Below are 18,090 nucleotides of genomic sequence, written 5' to 3'. Positions count from 1 at the left end.
ATCTATTTCAGATGAATTTATCTATCTGGCTTTGACAATTATTCCTATAAATTAAGAGATTTTTCATGTCAAAAAATGAAAATTATTTTAATTCTCCAAACTCTGAGCTAATGCTCTAAGCTAAGCCTGAGATAATAAACATACCATAAAGATTTAATATTTTCCACTTTCATTAGCATTAAAATCTCAAATTTTGTGATGACGTATTTTTCATGTGAGTAACACCTGAAGCACCCTTTCAAAAGTTTATCCCAAAGTTAATATTCATGAAAGATTACATGTCAATCACATTAGTAATATAGAGTAGCATTTTAATTTTTAGGCTTCTTCCTCTTAGTAAAAAAATCTATTCCTGCTACATCATCTCATCTTGGTCTTTGAGGGCTTTCATAACTTGTTGCCAGTATTTTTCAGGACTCCGAACAGGCATCTTCTAGGGTGGTCAGATCTTTCTAATGAATGCATCATGAAGACACTTCCCCAACTTATTCTCGCCTTTATCATTTGGTTGATATTATTCACCTGTATAGCCTCCCCTCCACCAAGTGTATGCTTTTTAAAATAAGTTAAACTCTGCTGTTCCCACACATTTTTGCGATTCTCCAAATCTTCATTTTTAGTTTTTCTGACCTCCTGTATTTGCAGCTTATGCTGCACCATGTAGGCTTTAATTTTAAATGTCTTCTATCTTTTGTTTTGGTTTCTCATGCAGTCATTTTAACTCCCTGAGGAGTAAGACCATATCTTGCTCATCTGTTCTATATTTTCACAGAACTTACTGCAGTTTTGAGTATCTCTCCATAAATACTCATTGATCAGATGATCATTCATGCAGGTCTAGCACAGACTAACATCCTTGGTAAGTCAATTCCCAATGCTTTAAAGAAACTCAAGAGAGAAAAATTTGAGTGAAGCACCATAGATATAAATAATAAATGCTAACAAGGCTAACAGAGATTGTAGGGTACTCACAGGAATAGGACTTTATCCTCTGCTCAGAGCTGAATGTAATAAGAAAGATTTTCTGTTTTACTAATTATTTTGTCAGTTGGCAATCCAGTTTTCAGTATTTCATCAATTTGGAGCAAAACTGTATCAACTAATTAACTTAAATCCAATTCTGGAAACAGTGATGTTTTATTTAACAAATTAACAAATTGTCCTAGTTAGGAGGACTTTTGATATTTTATTTGCTGAAACTGATTATCCAATATCTCTTCTTGATAAAGTAAAAAGGATTTGGAGTGTAATTTCAGATGCTGATTAGAAAATCAGAAGAATGAAGGGAAAAAAAGAACATGTATTACCAGTATTGTGTACCTGTTTGGGGGGGGCGGTGGGTATGCTTATGTGAAGCGATAACAATTCTAGCCAGTATTCTTGAGGAGAGTATTCAATGTGTTCTTTTTCTGAACTGAGCATGTCTCCATAAATATGCAAAGATGCTTTTAGAGTTAGTGTGATTGAACTGACCAAGGGAATTAGAGTCTAATTTTAGAATCCTAAGTTTTTATAAATTGTCTGTATTTTATTTTGGAAAATTCTAATGTTTATTGTAGATTCACTTTTCAATTATAAGTGGTAGATAATCTATTTTTTTAATTAGTTCCCCTATAAGGCTTGAACTTTAGACAGCTATCCCCCAGACAGTGGAAGAAAGGCAATGAACAACCAGATCTGTCGATCTTGATTCTTGAAAAATTAACATTGTCAGAGCAGAATAGGAAGGAGACGGAAGTAAGGAAATGTATGTTTCAGAAGGTTTATTCTTTTCAGTCTGTTAGTTCCAATAGTACACTACCAAGTCACTACTTTTAAAATATCAGTAGACAGCTATGTCTTATGTTGTGCCTTTTTCCAGGAAAACAAAATTTAAGTAGATTTGGACTCAGTAGTCAAAGAGAAAAAAAATCAGTTTTGCTCTTAATAATTCTTCAACACTGTGCTTCTTCTTCCTGTGAATTCTGTTGTTTCTAACTTATCAGTTTTTCATGAACAATATATTCCTTTCAGAAAAATTGAGCCAAAGCAATATATGAAACACAGAACTTCATTGCATAGCACCAGCATAGAATTGATTCCCAGTTGATGAACTGAGCCTGTTTATTCTTTATAACTCATCACCATCATCTGAGCTAAAGCTACTTTTCCTACTGCTCTCTTTGGAAACTGCAGGGGAAGTGGCAGATAGCAGAGGATCTGTTCCAAATGGAGATATTGTGTCATCCAGTAGCATGTCATCCAATCTTTGTTCCTCTTTCAAAGCCGCACTAAATGATAAATCTGTGAAGTGTGACAAAGGATCAGAGAAGGCCATAGCTTGATCACAGAGCTCAGGGCTTGTCCCCTGAGACAGAACCAATTGTTGGCAATAGTCTACTGAATTCTGCTCAAGATGGGCCTGTTGTTTGGTGATGTGAGCACCTAAATCAACTGTGCCAAGTGAAGCCAGGGTTGGCAGACCATGAGCACGAGCCTGTATTTCTAGTTCCTGCAATTTCAAACAAGAATAATTAAATAATGACCTTGAAAGTAAACTCAACTCTAGAGAATAAGCCACAAATAGATTTAAAATATTAACATGCACTCAAAATGAAGAGTAATACATATTATAAATATTCTTTGCAAATAACAGAGTGTGGTATATTTCTAATGCCTGAAAAATAACCCTGAGGAAAATACTCAGATTTTTGAAAAATACTCAGACTGTTCGTAAAAGGAATACATGACATATAATGGTCCCATAGTGGCTCAGCCTACAGTACAACTATTTGGAGATAGTGGAAATCTTCCAGTCATTCTTCCTGATTAATTTCTCTCTATAGGTCCATTTCATGGAAACAGGAGTGTTTTACCTGGCAGTAAGCTTGCTCACATATTAAAGAAAAAACCTTGAGGCTTAAGAAAACCTATATTCTGAGATTTTGTGTCACATGAACAGATGAGGAGTGACAATATAAACTGGCATAATATGCCTTAAGGCAATGAAATCCATAGCAATGTTACTATAGAAATAATAGGGGGAGAGGAGAATTTAATGTCCAGTGTTATCTAGAGAAACAAAGGTTCAGCTTACTATTATTTTTTTGACTGGGATAATTGTGTGTTTATAAAATTGGTTCTATTTTCTGCATTTTTGCAATTAGTTATTGTCATTCATTATATATTTTTAAAGCCAACTTGATCCTAGATTTCTAATGAAAACCTAATTGAATCAATCTAATTCATGAACTTCTAAAAGGCAATAAAATTATCCTTGGGAAGAAAAACTAATTGTTAATGAGAAAAAAATAAATGAGACTAATGAATAAAACTGATGATGGATAAGTCATATGTAAGTTACATGGTTCATGGCAACGTTCTTATAAAAACCTGAATCCGGAGTAGAAGGCGCCTGTTAGCCTGCTCTAATTTCTTCTGTCTGTGTTCTAATTCTCGAGCTCTCTGTTGTTCTTTTTGTAGCCACTTGATGTACTCCACAGATGCTTTTAGAATGGTTCCTTTGTTCCAGCGCATATCACTGTAGAAAGGAGAGATAACCTTTTCACAATTGTGCATGTCAGCAGAATTCATAAGAACTTACAAAATCTTTCACATTAATATGAAATAATGATTTACATGACTATTATTCACTCTTAGATATTATTGCTTCTGAATAGAAATTTTAATAGAATAGTTAAGAAGCCCTTATATAGTAAAATTAATCCCAGAATGAAAATAAGTGTCAAAAGAAAGTAATAAAGTGACTTTTTGTAGGAGAGCTAAATGCAATATCATGATTCTACCATTACAGTTTTTATATTTTTAGTGAAAATTGCTTTTATTATTAACTCCGAGATTAAAATCTATGTGCAGTATTTCTGCATTAATGAGTGAGGAAATGTACATTACTGAGGACTTAAGCCTAAATTTTTTAAGATCATTTCAAATGTACCAATCTTTTAACCTACTTTCTATAAGGTTGCTTTTATGCTTCTAGGAAAAGAAAAATAAAGTCCCTCCTGAATGGTGATCCTGAGTAATTGTGAAACAAATCGGAGCTTGGCAACATCACTTTATGCAAAAGAGCAAAACTTTCTAGAATCATTAGGCAAATTTTTCTGCACAAAAAGCATCAACTTTTAAAAAAAAAGCTGGGTATCTATTTTTAAGTAAGTGTACAATAAGTAAATACGGTTGAACATTGCCAATAATCTTCAGACTGTAGTATAGAAAAAATATTTTATTAAAACTTATTTTTAGACAGGAGAGATGATAAATTTGGAATTATAGAACAGGCTACTGAATTTAATATCTAAAAACATACATCAATAAATTTAATACTATCTGAGAATTCATAATATATATGGAGAATAGGGCCAAACTGATTGCTAAAAGTTAATCAGAGCTCTTGAAAAATCAGGATGAATTTTCCATTTAGAATCATGAGATTTCTTTTAATACCACAGAAAGTAAACTTGTAGGGAAAATTTTTAAAGACATTACAACTGCATGTATTTTTGGTTTACGTGATCTACATCAAATTCATGGAACTTAATATGTATTTATTAAGTGTTCAGAAGTGGGAAAATGTAGTTTATGAAAAACCTGACTGGCATGTGCCTCATTGGAAGTTCAGGTTAGACGACAATTCCATTAGCTGTAACAAATTAAAGGAAGATACATTATTCTACCACAGGTGAAAATGCTTATTAGGTGAGAATGCTGGAATAAGCCATCTTCTACTGAAAAGCACCAAACCATTGCCACATCTGTCTCAAGCTTGAAAATATTTTGTCAGTTCTCTGGGGCCATACAGCTGTTGATATCTTTCCAAGCACAGTGATTTATCTAGTGGTGGGAAGGGAAGGGGGAAAAGAGGCTACTTTTGTCATTAAACCAAGAAGATATCTCTCACTGAAAAGTGTAGTGAACTCCTGAGTTAAAACTCTAAGCAGCAGCAGGGGCCTAAGGGCCCTAATTTTGTTTTATTTCTTCTCATGGGAAGAAAAACTTGAAGGACAGAAGGACCAGGATAAAAACAATAACCCTAGTCAACTTTGAAGTTTAAGGTACTGTTTATTTAGGTCTAAAATAAACCTTCAAAGTTGTGGTATATCCATCCACCTCACTACAAATAACTCAATTTTGTTTCTTTTTATGGCTGAGTAATATTCCATTGTATATATGTGCCACATCTTCTTTATCCATTCATCTGTCGATGGACACTTAGGTTGCTTCCATGTCCTGGCTATTGTAAATAGAGCTGCAATGAACATTGTGGTACATGACTCTTTTTGAAATATGGTTTTCTCATACAGAATGAAGTCAGTCAGAAAACGAAAAACAAATACCATATGCTAACACATATATATGGAACCAAAAAAAAATAATGGTTCTGAAGAACCTCGGGCAGGACAGGAATAAAGACGCAGATGTAGAGAATGGACTTGAGGACACGGGGAGGGGGAAGGGAAAGCCGGGACCAAGTGAGAGAGTGGCATGGACATATATACACTACCAAGTGTAAAATAGATAGCTAGTGGGAAGCAGCCGCATAGCACAGGGAGATCAGCTCGGTGCTTTGTGACCACCTAGAGGGGTGGGATAGGGAGGGTGGGAGGGAGATGCAAGAGGGAGGAGATATGGGGAGATATATATCTATATCTATATATCTATATATATATATATATATGTATGGCTGATTCACTTTGTTATAAAACAGAAACTAACACACCATTGTAGAGCAATTATACTCCAATAAAGATGTAAAAAAAAAAAGTTGTGGTAGAAAACACACAATGGGTTTTGCTACAATATCTACTTGATGTCATTTCACTAAATATTTAAAAGTTCACTCTATTTAAAGCCATTTTAACATATGAGGTTTCTTCTTAAAATATTTCAAGTTTTCCAAATATCTTAAAGAGATGTTTACCTCTCTGCCAAGATAATTTCATGCAGTTAGGCATTAAAAAACATTATATAGGACATTATACTATAAACACTAACATATGCAAAGACATACCTAAGGAGTGAACGTTGATACTGGCTTTTCATTTTCTACAAAATAATTTTATTTGAAGAACTTATATCTTTGAGAAAGTTAAAAGCTTGAATGTATATAGGGCTAAAGCAGGTAACAGAAATATGTAAGTTGGAGTAAGAATGCTGCCAGGCAAAACTATGGAAAAGGTACAATCTGTTGTCATCTTAGGAGTGCACATCCACTTAGAAGCATTAAAAAAATAAAAAAGAAAGAAAACACCATGACAGGTCTGACTCTTTTTGCTTTGATCAACATTTTATAACTTCTGATTTAGAAAGTCTTGTTAGGTCTCATTTACTATCTCAACTGCCATTCTTACACAAAAGCCGGAGAAAGTTCTGACTGTAGAAGATTAAAAAATCAATACAAAAAAACCTTAATTTTATATATAAAAAAGTAGAAAGAAAAGAATAATTTGATAGCACAACTAGAATAATTCATGCTCTGTTGGCATTTTTATATCTACAGATATGATTTTTTTGTAAATATGATTAATTAAAAGCACATATGAAGTAAATCACTGCCACACATCTGTAGAAATGCTTCACTTTTTGTATTTGCTAGTTTTGTTTGGTTTTATTTTTCACTGACAGTTAAGAGACTGTGTGCTTTTCATTTCGTTTTCTCAACATATATACCTCAACGATAGCTCTTTACTATATTTTTTCCCTTCTGACCATACTATTTTGACCCAGCAAAGAAGAAAGAAGTACAAATTTCTGAATGTTTTTCATAAACAAAAATGGCAACTTCATAGAATTCAAAATGCTTTCAGGTATTAGCTTTCATTTGCTAAGCCAAACCATAAGTTTATTCTAGCCATGAGCTGGAAAGGTCCTCAGAGCCTTTTTATAACCAAAGCTTCAGAGTTCCTACTACTTGCCCAAGAGGATGCGGTGTTTAGAAGATGAGTCCTAGGTCTCCTCTCTCAGTTCAGTGCTGTATCTGCAAATCTGTGGCTTTCCCACTTTTTCAAATGCATCTGCCATAAGAAATGTGTTTTCTATTGTGACCCAGTGTGCTCTTTGTACATATAACAGCAACAAAGGTTTTATGAGGTATTACTATCCTTCTAACGTATAATATGTAATACTCTGATATTTTCAGTGCCTACATATAATAGAATTAAAACAATTAATAATTTCCCTTTCTGAAATCCACAAAGAGAAATTCCCTTAAGAATACTTAAAATGAAGCTTTCCCAATTACGGTCCCTTTCAGGTGTGATTCTGTGATAAATTGATTTTCCATAGTCTAGATCAGGGGTAGACAAACTATAGCCTGCAGCCTGTTTTTGTCAAAAAAGTTTCATTGGATGTAGTCATGCTCTTTCATATACATATTGTCTATGTCTGCTTTCATGCTACAACGGCAGAGTTGAAAAATTGTGAGAGACTTTATGCTCACAAAGCTTGAAATAATTACTATCTGGCCCTTTAGAGGAAAAGTTTTCCATCTCCTATTCTAGACAATGAATTAGAACTAGAAAGGAGCCATTTTACAACCAAAGCTTCTATAAAAATGTAGAGTAATAATTATCCCTCACACAAGCTTTATAATTTTTAAGATATTCTCATACATATTACTTGATTTTATTTTTATAAAAACCCAGCCATATAATTGGTGCTTTACAGGCATGGTGACATCTAAAGATGTTCAGTCAGGCTTCAGAGTTCAATTTTATAGTCTCATCTGTTTTCTGCATATAACCTGGGCCTGGCACTGTGGGTTAGCTCTACCTGTTACAAGGGAAGCTCTCTTAACTGAGCTTTATCTAATCACTTTCGGGATTAATTAATGTTCTCCATTCCCTTTGTGATAATCACTGACTGTTGACAGAACAAAGTAGACACTAGGCTACCTTCTGAGACACCCAGGTACTTCTGTTATCCTTGTGGTGACATGTACTTACTGACAGGCTGTTAAATGAATGCCCATTGTACTTATTATTGTGATAGTATAATTAAATAATATGTATGTTAACTAATGAAATACGAATGCAAAAGAAGAAAAAGCATTTATAAAAATAGCTATTGTTCTTAGGAAAAGTATATTAAAGTTTTGGAAAAACTCAAGTAAAATGTCAGTAGAGATAGGTTGCTAAAAAATATGCTGTAAGAAATTGGAGTGCAAACATTAAAAAAAATCCATCTATACTTAGGTGGTTGGCCCTTAGGTTTTTCTTTTATCTTTAAGAAATTGAAATACACTATACATTTTATATAAGTAAGAAAAATTGAAACACATTCAAACTAAAAGGTCTTGGTCTTACATCAAATATTTGGTGAATAAATGTGCATTTATATTTTAAGTGTTAAAAAGTTTTTATCTGGAAAATGGATGTTCTCTTCTGCTAACAGAAAGAGTTGCATTGCTTAGAGACTTCAAAAGATTTGAAAAATTATTGGTAGGACCTACACCAAGATTGAGCTCTTCAGACTGTCTCTCCAGTGCTCTTTCTGCCATTCTACTGGAGATGACTTCACTATCTACTATGCCCATAAGAATAAATATGGCATTCCCTTCTATTATAAATGCATGAATTGTCCAAGTGAATTAGCACATTTACATTTAGGGAAAGAATACTTTCAAATTTCACAAATATCACTTTATCAAACATCATCATTTCTGAATAATGGATTTTTGCCAGTATCTGGAGAGTCCAGTTCTCAGTGTGAACAAAACATTTTTTTCTAGTCATTATTAATGCTACAATGTTTTCATGTTTTTAGAGAAACACTTAACATGCTAAATTGATGTTTTGTTTTATCAACTATTTCTTGAAATTTACAACCTCAAACATCTTGTTTAACTGACTTTGTGACTGTATGACACCATAACCTAACCGAAAATTTAATTGCAATAACCAATTATTGACTGGCATCAATCAGCCTGTTTTGACAATTCTCTTTTTTCTGCTTGCATATCGCCAGAATTTTGGAACCTCTGAAAATTCAACATTCCAATTTTCACGTACACATAAATCTTAAATTGGAAGGAGTGCTATAATCATAAATTGAGGATGCCAGTCAGTATCAGGAAAGCATTTAGTACTACCACTAAACTTGCAAATATTGGTGCCATACAGAAAAATCCACTAAATACTGAGAAGAAATTATTTACTTATTTCCTATAGCTCAATAGAACAAGTGTTAGTAACAACGTTGATGCTTAATAACTATCAGCCTTGAATAGATATTAAAAAATGAGACCAGCAGTAGCCTTATCTTTACCACAGCTGCTTAGGTTCCTAGTCTTTTGTTCTCCCCTCCCCCTCTCCCTCCCACCCATTTTGGGGGGGGATTGAAACCATAACATTATTAACAAATGATTGGTGAACTCACGGATCATTAGACTTTGGAATAAGAGTGCCAAGTTCCTTGATTCGGTAATTAATATTATACCTTCTTCTTCTTTCAACTATTAAAAAAGAAATATTATTGATTATTCTCATTAAAGCACAATTCATTTTTGGTCAGCTGTAAACTTTCTTAACAATCTTTGAAAAACAATGAGCAAAAAAATTTCATTTAGTGAAAAGGGTACTTCTCAAAAATAAAAAATTCAAACACATTTTATTCTAAAAGTAAAAATAACAATATTAGAATGTGTCTATTATTCACAATTATTTTAAAACTTTTTCTCTCAAAAACATTTTTATCATTCTTTGAAATGCAATAATATTCACTCATACTGATATATATGTATTTATATACTCTCCTTTCTCTTACACGCCACTGAAAAGCTAACACAAAGTTTGCTACGTGGTAGGTATGTGTGCCCAAATAGACTATGACCTCTTTGAGGGTAGGGACCATTTCTTTTGTATCTCCAGAGGCTTTGGCATGTAAAAGGTGATAAATAAATGTACATTGATTAGACTATAAATATAGTTTTCTAATTTAACAATTTTCAATAATACATAGAGCAGTGATTCTTAAACTCTGGCGTGCATCAGACACATCTGGAGGGATAGTTAAAATAAATTTGTGCCCCGCACCTAGAGATTCTGATTTTAGTAGGACTGGATTGGGACCCAAGAATTTGCATTTCTAGCAAGTTCCCAGGTGATACCGATGCTGCTTCTCTAGGGCCCACTCTTTGAGAACTACTGATATAGGTTTTTATTCAGAGACTGTTTTCTCTGTTTGCGTTTCTATGCATCCATTGCTTATGGAAATTTTGTGCATCTAGTAAATGTTCAATAAATGTCAAATATACAAATAAGTAGAGTTTTCTATATTGACCCTTACCTAAGAGCAGTCTTATAGAGCACAGAGTAGTCCTATATTCCCAGTGCTCTATATTCCCAGTATCAGGAACCACAACTTTTGCATAATATTGTTTAAGTAGATAACATTTTTAAAGCTTTTTAGGGAAATGAAGGAAGTAAAGTGTCATGAAGAAAAAGAAAACTAGATGTCAAAAACATTAAACCATACGTGCTTCAAAAATAAGATCTGCTACTAGAAACAAGGAAAGTCATGAAAAAAATATCAATTGTCTTGGTGAACCTACTCTACAACGCAATTTACCATGAATGAACTTGACCTTCAAAAATAATACATTGGGATTCCTCTGAAATTAGGATATAATTGATTCTTGGGATAGTTTATTTTCCCTCTTTATCAATCCTGTTTTCCTATGCATGTGATTCAAAAAACTGACACCATATAAAAAACTGAAAAGAAAATAAACAAAGATAATGCTGATAGAAATACATTTATATTTTACAGTGAGAATTTATTAGTAAGTCTATGTTCACACATACTCACTCCTATATTATAAAACAGACTTTTAAATATAAGATGAAGAGCAGCTAGGAAGGATGTTCAGTTTTATCTCAAAATAAGAGACTGGTTTAGTCCTATAATGTTTTTTCAAAATCTATTATTTAAATGCACCTCACATAAAATATCAGAAATTCCTACCCAGCTCTTCTTAGATTGTGCCCAGTAAAACTTTTAATGGCTAATTATGATGAGAAGTTTGGTTCCTCAATGTTTTCATCTCCAGTACTAGTTGTCTGTAAAGGAGTCAAGTTTTAAGAAATTACTAAACTATTTCATGCTACACATGATTTCACTCTTCACCAAGTTTTTGATATATTCACTCATTCCTGTCCTTAGATCCAAGCAAAAGGGGCCTCTCTTCTCAGACCCCATACTGATGAGGAGCCTCCTTTGCCTTTTCTTACCATACTCATCCACACTGAGCAAGGCAGCCACAGGACAAAGGGATTCCCCTTCTAAATTACATTCCAAGTAATTTGCAACAGGAATATCTTCCCAAACACCCTGAGCCTGTTCAGGCTGCTTCCCAGGTCCATCCTCTTGAGGGAGGATCAGGACACAAAGGTGCTTACCTTAGTCCCAAAATGCAGACAAGGGGCAGCTGTTTGCAGAGATATGTATAGAACTTGAATATACAGAATGAGGGGTTCCCACTCTTGTTTGAGGCCACTTGCAGCATAGAAATGCAAGTGGCCTCTAGGGGGTAGAGAGAGAAGTGAGATGAGCTGCTGGCTAAAGGCTGGCATTGCCCCACCCTGACATTCCTACTCAGAATTCCAAGGATCTGAGAATTCTTATTTCACACCTGGCCTTCCAATCTTTAGGAAGGATAGAACATACTTAATTTAGCATTTCTAGCTTGAGTTATAGCTTTTAAGTATTTAGACATATGGTAAGTGGGACTTTATTTGTCCTCCAGCCATGATCCTCACAAATGTTAAGGGATATCCTAGATTCATATTTAAAATGTGATATTAATTTTTTGTAACATTAATATCTCCAAAAAGGAAGATCACTAAGTAAGAGAATCCAAATTAGAAAACACTTTGATAATGGTCATACCAGGCACCTATCATACTTTACATTAAATGACCTGTTATTTAAAGTGCAAACATAGAGGAGAGAAGAAAGGAGCAAGGAAGGTAATAGTTAGCAGGCTTAAAACAAAGAGAGAAGCCTTTAGCTCTTCGATGTATTATTAATTCCTTCTGCCAACAACTAGCTCTGTCTTTCAGGTTCTACTTGTCTCATAAACTGCACCAGCACTTATCTGCTCTGCCACTAAGTGATCAGAATCAAATCATTTCCCTCTCCACAATTACTCTAAGGACTGTTATAACCACAGGTCAGCCCTCTCCTCAGTCACACAGTCAACCTACTCTGTGATGTAGGCAGATGCTTCATGAACAGATATATGCAGGTTTCCCAGGTACATGTAGAATCAATTTCAACTAACCACATGTAAGGAAATTCCTGGTTTGTTTTAGAGCTTTAAAGTTTTTATTTTATTCTATTCTATTCTATTTTTTTCTCATTTTTTGATTTGGCTCCCAGAACAAAAAAGCTTCACACTCAATTAGTCAAGCTCACTTAAGACAGTTAAGCATTTGAGACATGACAAAGCACTCTAAAGCTCAACTTGCCCCTCAACAAGTTCCCTGGACTGCATTTACCCATCTCATGTGACCCATTATCAGAGTCAAATTGACCCCCAGGAAGGCGTAAGAGGCCCCTTTTTTGGCAGCAGTAGTGGAATTCATCAGTACAACATAAGCAGTACTTTCAGATAACTTATCATTAGGAAGGGAGGAGCAGATTGACACAGAAAGATAAGAACCTGGAGTCACATTTCTTACTATTTAAATGGGGTACACTTTCTAAAGTCACTTTTATCTCTTTAAACCTTGGAGTCAATGAGTCACAACTGAGTTCAGACATAACTCAATGCTCACATGCAGTCTTCTTGAGAGAGAATGATCAAGGAGAGAACTTGAGATGCTGAACTTCATAAAAATGTCTAGCTTTTCTGAGAGTTCACATTGTTTAAATTTCCCAACATAGCTCTACCAGTAAGTATGTACACTTACTTTTGGTCATCTGACCTCAAAATATTTATGGGGCAACAATAAAACATCACACATTATAACCTTCTGCATTTCCTCTTGCATTAATTAATTTTGTTTCAAAAAAGGGAAAATATACTCACTGAGGTTGTGGTTGTCCTTTTTTTGTCTCTCTTTTGCCAAAGCTCGAGTATCAGTTTCTGATCGAAAGGAAGACAATTGAAACAGTACTTATTTCTACCTTACAATCTTTCCAGTCAACATAATTCAGAAATACTAGTGAAAATACAATATTACTTGCTCCAAATAGTAAAATATATATATATATATTTTGCAAATATTCAGAAATTTGGAACAGAGTGCTCTTTAGTAAGAAGTCAGTGACAAAACCTATGGACTTTGAGCAGTAAAACATGGATTTGTATTCTGGCCCTCCACTTAATAGCCTTGTGAACTGTTACCTAAGTTCTCTGTGTCTCAGGCTTCTTATCTATCTGTAAAACTGATATAATATAATACTTACCTGATAATCACTGTGATGATTAAAATAGGTACAGCACACAGAAAATATTAAACTGCTTAATCATTTTGATTAGTATTATTCTCAGAATTTTAAGTTTATTCAAAATTATTACAACCTAAATTTTTACAACCTTAATTTTTTATAAAAAATTATGATTTCTACATCCCAAGAATTGGAACTAACTACATTTCTCAGATATTCCTATTGGACAACTCCATACTTTCCGTAAGTGACAATTCATGTGCTACGTAGTTGTGAGCATTTGTGGTAGTCAGTCTCCAATATGGCCCACGATGATTCTCACTCATGATATTCACACCTTTGTTAGTGTCCTTCCACACTGAATAAAGCTGACCCGTGAACCCAATAGAATTTTGTGGGAATGATTAGTGTGGCTTCCCAGACTACATCATAAAAGACATTTTCGGCTTCCCACTTTGGTGTCCCTTGAATTGCTAGTTGTCATGTCTTGTGGACACCTGAGCAGCCCTGTGGAGAGGTCAACATGGTAAAGAACCAAGGCCACTTGCCAACAAGCAGCACTGACTTGGAAGACCTGTGAGTGAACCACCTTGGGAGTGCATCCTCTAGCCCGTCAAGTGGCAAATGTCTGTACCTCTGGCCGACATCTTGACTGCAACCTTATGAGAGACTCTGAGCCAAAGCCAGTTTTACAGGTCACCCCCGAAATTTCCGAACCATAGGGATTGTATGAGATAATAAATGTTTATTATTTCAAGCTGTTAAATTTTGAGTAATTTGTCATACAGCAATAGATAATTAATACAATGTTCTTTGAATTATTCTAGTTTTAAAATAGAAATACATTTATTTAAATTTAGTTAAGGCTACATTCATTAATTTTAGTCTAAATAATTTGAATGCATAGATATTTTTGAGTTATTGGTTAGACTCCAAGAATGGATATATTGCATTTATTAAAAATGTTTATATTAACTGTATAAAAATATTTAAAGACCAGTGTTTGAGCTCCAAACTAAAACTTTGTTATAGAAATTTCGACTGAGTTTTATTTTATTCTTATGGAGAAACTAACACTGGTCTTGTAAGTCATGAAATCCTTATTTTGATCCACTTCCGCTTCTAATCAGCTGTATGACTTTGGGAAAATAACTCCTCTGACTCTTGATTCCCACATCAACATATTGGAGGAACTTGACAGTGCCCCTATAATTCCTTTGAGTTGTAACAATTTTGAGATTTACTATTGAAAACTGAGCGGTTTTTACCCACGTGAGAAAGTTAAATGTGAATCATGAAATCCATAAAACAAGCTAAAAAGGGGAAAATCTAATTTTCCTTAATCTATTAATCTGTTCTTTTGCAACCATGTTAATAAATTGCATCTATTCAATATCAAAATGAACCTATGTTAAGTGAAGAACTTAGTCAAACTGTTATATACATATGAATAGAGGTTATGTGTATATTCACCCAATTCCTAAAATAATTAATTAATTCAATTGAACTGTAAGTTATGCTAACTTGCTGTTTGGTTGTCATAGAGGAAAAAAAGATGGATGTACTCTCTAAATGTCTCCCATTTTAACTAACTATTTTAATAATATTTTTAAAATCCTCTTTAGCTTGGAAATATATGTCACTCATGTCTTATGTAGTTGATTTTTAAAAAGGATAAAACTATAAAAGCAATGTTACCTGTAATTTCTCTTTTCATCGGTAGACTACTTGGACTAGAAGCACTTGTAAGGCCCATATTAACTGGTGAAATTCCCTGCTCACCACTATACACATCCAAAATACTTCCAGAAAGCTTTAGAGGAAAAAGGAAGAAAAGATCAATCAAATCTTCGTTGGATATTGATGAAGTATTTAGATGTTCATTTTAAATTTACCACTTTATTAATAGTAATTTGTAATATATAGCATTTTAATTTTAAACAAGAGTATGCCTTAACTTTGTAAAATCATTGTGGCATGCTTATGGATAAGCTATGTTGAAAAAAGCTATTTGTATTTAAGCACAAGGAGAAATTAGTTCACTCACGAAGAAAAATTTTGATTAATATTTACAAAGTTATGGGAATTTGATCCAGCATATTACCTGGTTATAATTGAAAAAGATTTAAAATATCATTTTTGACAAAAATCAATATATGTATTAGCAAAGCTGGAAAGTTCATTGCATATCATAAATTAGGTATAATGGTTGAACATTTTGGAAGCCTTCTTAATACCATCAGTGCTACCAGCAACTCACAGTCAAGAGGTGTTCTGCACTGTTAATTAAGTGAAAAACTTTCTTTCCTTCCTGGAAGGCATACTTTTCTCACTGTACACTTAATGTTCTAGATTATTATAAATATCCTAGCTGGTAACCAAAAGTAGTCTAAAACTGCTTTTGCCTCTAGTGGATATAGGGTATGTCTAATTATAGCAACACTGCAATTCTTAAAGTGCTTCTTGGGAACAATTTTTCAGAAAGCTAAGATACTTTATACACAATTTTAAATCGTACCAATTTGTTAGTTAAAATGTGCTTATTGATTTGATCTCCCAAGAAAAAAATTTAAATAATATTTGTAACTCAAGTTAATATTCATTATTCCAGAACAAGCTACATTTAAAATATAAGATTTGAATGTTTAAAATATTTCCAGTCTAAGTATCTTTATTTCATTTCTGGGAAGTCAACCAAGAGTTGAATAAGCAGTATCTTTTTTCTTTCCTAAAGAACTAAAATAATACAAGTAACCAAGCAAAGCTATAACCAGATTATTATGGAGACTCTAACATCTTATTCCCACTTTTTGTAAAACTCCAGTTCAAACTGAGGGAAATTTTTTAATACTTATAAAATCAGACTGAAAATAAATGTGAAGAAGACCAAAATTAGTTTCTGACATAATAATCTATTAAACTATATAATAATATTGTATATTTCTGCGGGAAAAAAATCATTGAAAATACAGTGGAAATCAGGCTAATATTTAAGTGTATGTGCATATCAATAAGGACATTACAGACTGCATATTATATTCTGATGTATGTTTTCATATATTGGTTCTTCCCATTATTTATTCTATTTGGACTCCTCATCTTTATTTTATATAAATTCATTGTTTTAAAATGTATTTTTGCTTCTTGGACCTTAGACGGGAGAGCCTTAAGTGGGATATTTATTCCCTCTCAATTTCCTCATCTGAAAAATAGGGACAGGGACAAAGTTGACCAAATTGGATAGATGATGAGTATTAGTATCAGTACAACACAATTAGGAAGAAATCCTAAAAGCAGATATTTTCCTAACATGTGAGTCATTTAGTTATATTGGTAAAATTTTAAAGTTTCCAAGATCTTTTTTTGAAAACCCTGTTGGTTATAAGCTGGGTCATCACCAACCTGAATTGTACATTTCCACTGTGCCTTTGAGAAACATAAAGGACGTGCTGAACAAAAAGACAGGGAGTGAGGGAGAAAGAAGGGGGAAAGAACTAGGAAAAGGGCACTTTTCTTTGAAGAGTTTGAATTCCGATGGATTTCAATGCAACAGTGGCAAATAGCAGAAATGTTTGAGAAGAAAAGGAGCCATATTACATATACACTGCAACAATAAAGTGATATATTCCTAACTGTAGCATCTCACTGGGTCCATATTACCTCATCAGACTGTACCCAAAGCACTTTTCCTTAGAAATGGGTCTGGAATTCTGAAAATGAATCTAATCCTGCTTAACCGTGGGTATATTACATCCTCTCCTGACCTTGGTTATCGTCAATTTATGCCCTGAAGCACAATGATTAATATCCTATTTAATTTTACGCTGTAGGTACTACTCTATTTCATGTAAATGGCTCATCACTTTTTGAATATCATTAAACAATTGGTTTCTATTTCAAAGTATGTAATACATCTCACATAATCTAAAGAGCCTTTTCTCCATTAAAAGATATAAGGGTACAGTGTTAGTGAAAATTTAAAGATTATATAGACATTGGAAAAGGCTTACAAAGCAAAATTATAACTACTTTTTTTAAAGGTATAAGTTACTTAGGTATTAAGGTCTACGTCTTAGCTTTATTTTATAGAGTAGTAGGCAACTGGATAGATATTTTATGAAGAAGTATTTATTATTCTGGTTAAAACACAGGTTACTTTTTTCAGAAAACCAAAATCATTGACATAACAATAGGGAAATAATATTATTAGAAATAAACTCACACATTTTAAAGACATCTAATAAAGAATTTATTATAAAATATTTTCAACAAGGTAAAACATACTCCCCAAGACAATTCTTCTTTCCAGTAGAAAAACGTGAACTCCTGATCTAAGAAGTTGCTTTGAAGTGAGAAGTGATTGGCAGTGGTTCTTGATGTCCAAGATTCTCTAGCCTAGATTTTAGTCACATCTCATTACTAAGATCATAGAGACTTAAGTGGACTGAGCACTGGCCTTTCCACACATACACTACCTTTCAGAGTAGCCAATATTCCCTAAAGAAAATTAGCTCACAGGTCAATATATCAAAACGTTAGAGGAAAATGACTATTTTAAAAGTTAAACAATATGGAGTGTTAGAAATAACATCAAAAGCAAAAATTTTAGAAAGAAAAAGTAAAAGATCACATGAAACCAAGTTTTAAAAATTGACCTAGTGTATACACTAAAAGAAATAAAGATATTTGTAATATCTTTAT

The 18,090-nt window shown here is 33.4% G+C and overlaps 1 protein-coding gene across 3 annotated transcripts in view; it reads right to left on the bottom strand.

Moving 5' to 3' along the window:
• Positions 1 to 543: 543 nt before the first annotated feature.
• TFEC (transcription factor EC) overlaps positions 544 to 18,090 on the bottom strand; it is a 75,287-nt gene continuing 57,740 nt past the window's right edge. For all 3 annotated transcript variants that reach the window (XM_067041669.1, XM_067041668.1, XM_067041667.1), the window contains 5 exons: positions 15,088 to 15,202; positions 13,028 to 13,084; positions 9,373 to 9,448; positions 3,373 to 3,520; positions 544 to 2,491 (listed from right to left, as the gene is read on the bottom strand). In XM_067041669.1, the coding sequence (XP_066897770.1) occupies positions 2,111 to 2,491; positions 3,373 to 3,520; positions 9,373 to 9,448; positions 13,028 to 13,084; positions 15,088 to 15,145 (720 nt within the window). In that variant the 5' untranslated portion in view covers positions 15,146 to 15,202 and the 3' untranslated portion in view covers positions 544 to 2,110. The remainder of the gene's footprint in view (positions 2,492 to 3,372; positions 3,521 to 9,372; positions 9,449 to 13,027; positions 13,085 to 15,087; positions 15,203 to 18,090) is intronic.

This window comes from Kogia breviceps, chromosome 9 (assembly GCF_026419965.1).
Source record: "Kogia breviceps isolate mKogBre1 chromosome 9, mKogBre1 haplotype 1, whole genome shotgun sequence".
NCBI classification, from domain to species: Eukaryota; Metazoa; Chordata; class Mammalia; order Artiodactyla; family Physeteridae; genus Kogia; species Kogia breviceps.
Note: the sequence above shows the minus strand (reverse complement) of the source record. Positions and strands in the feature narration are given on the sequence as shown.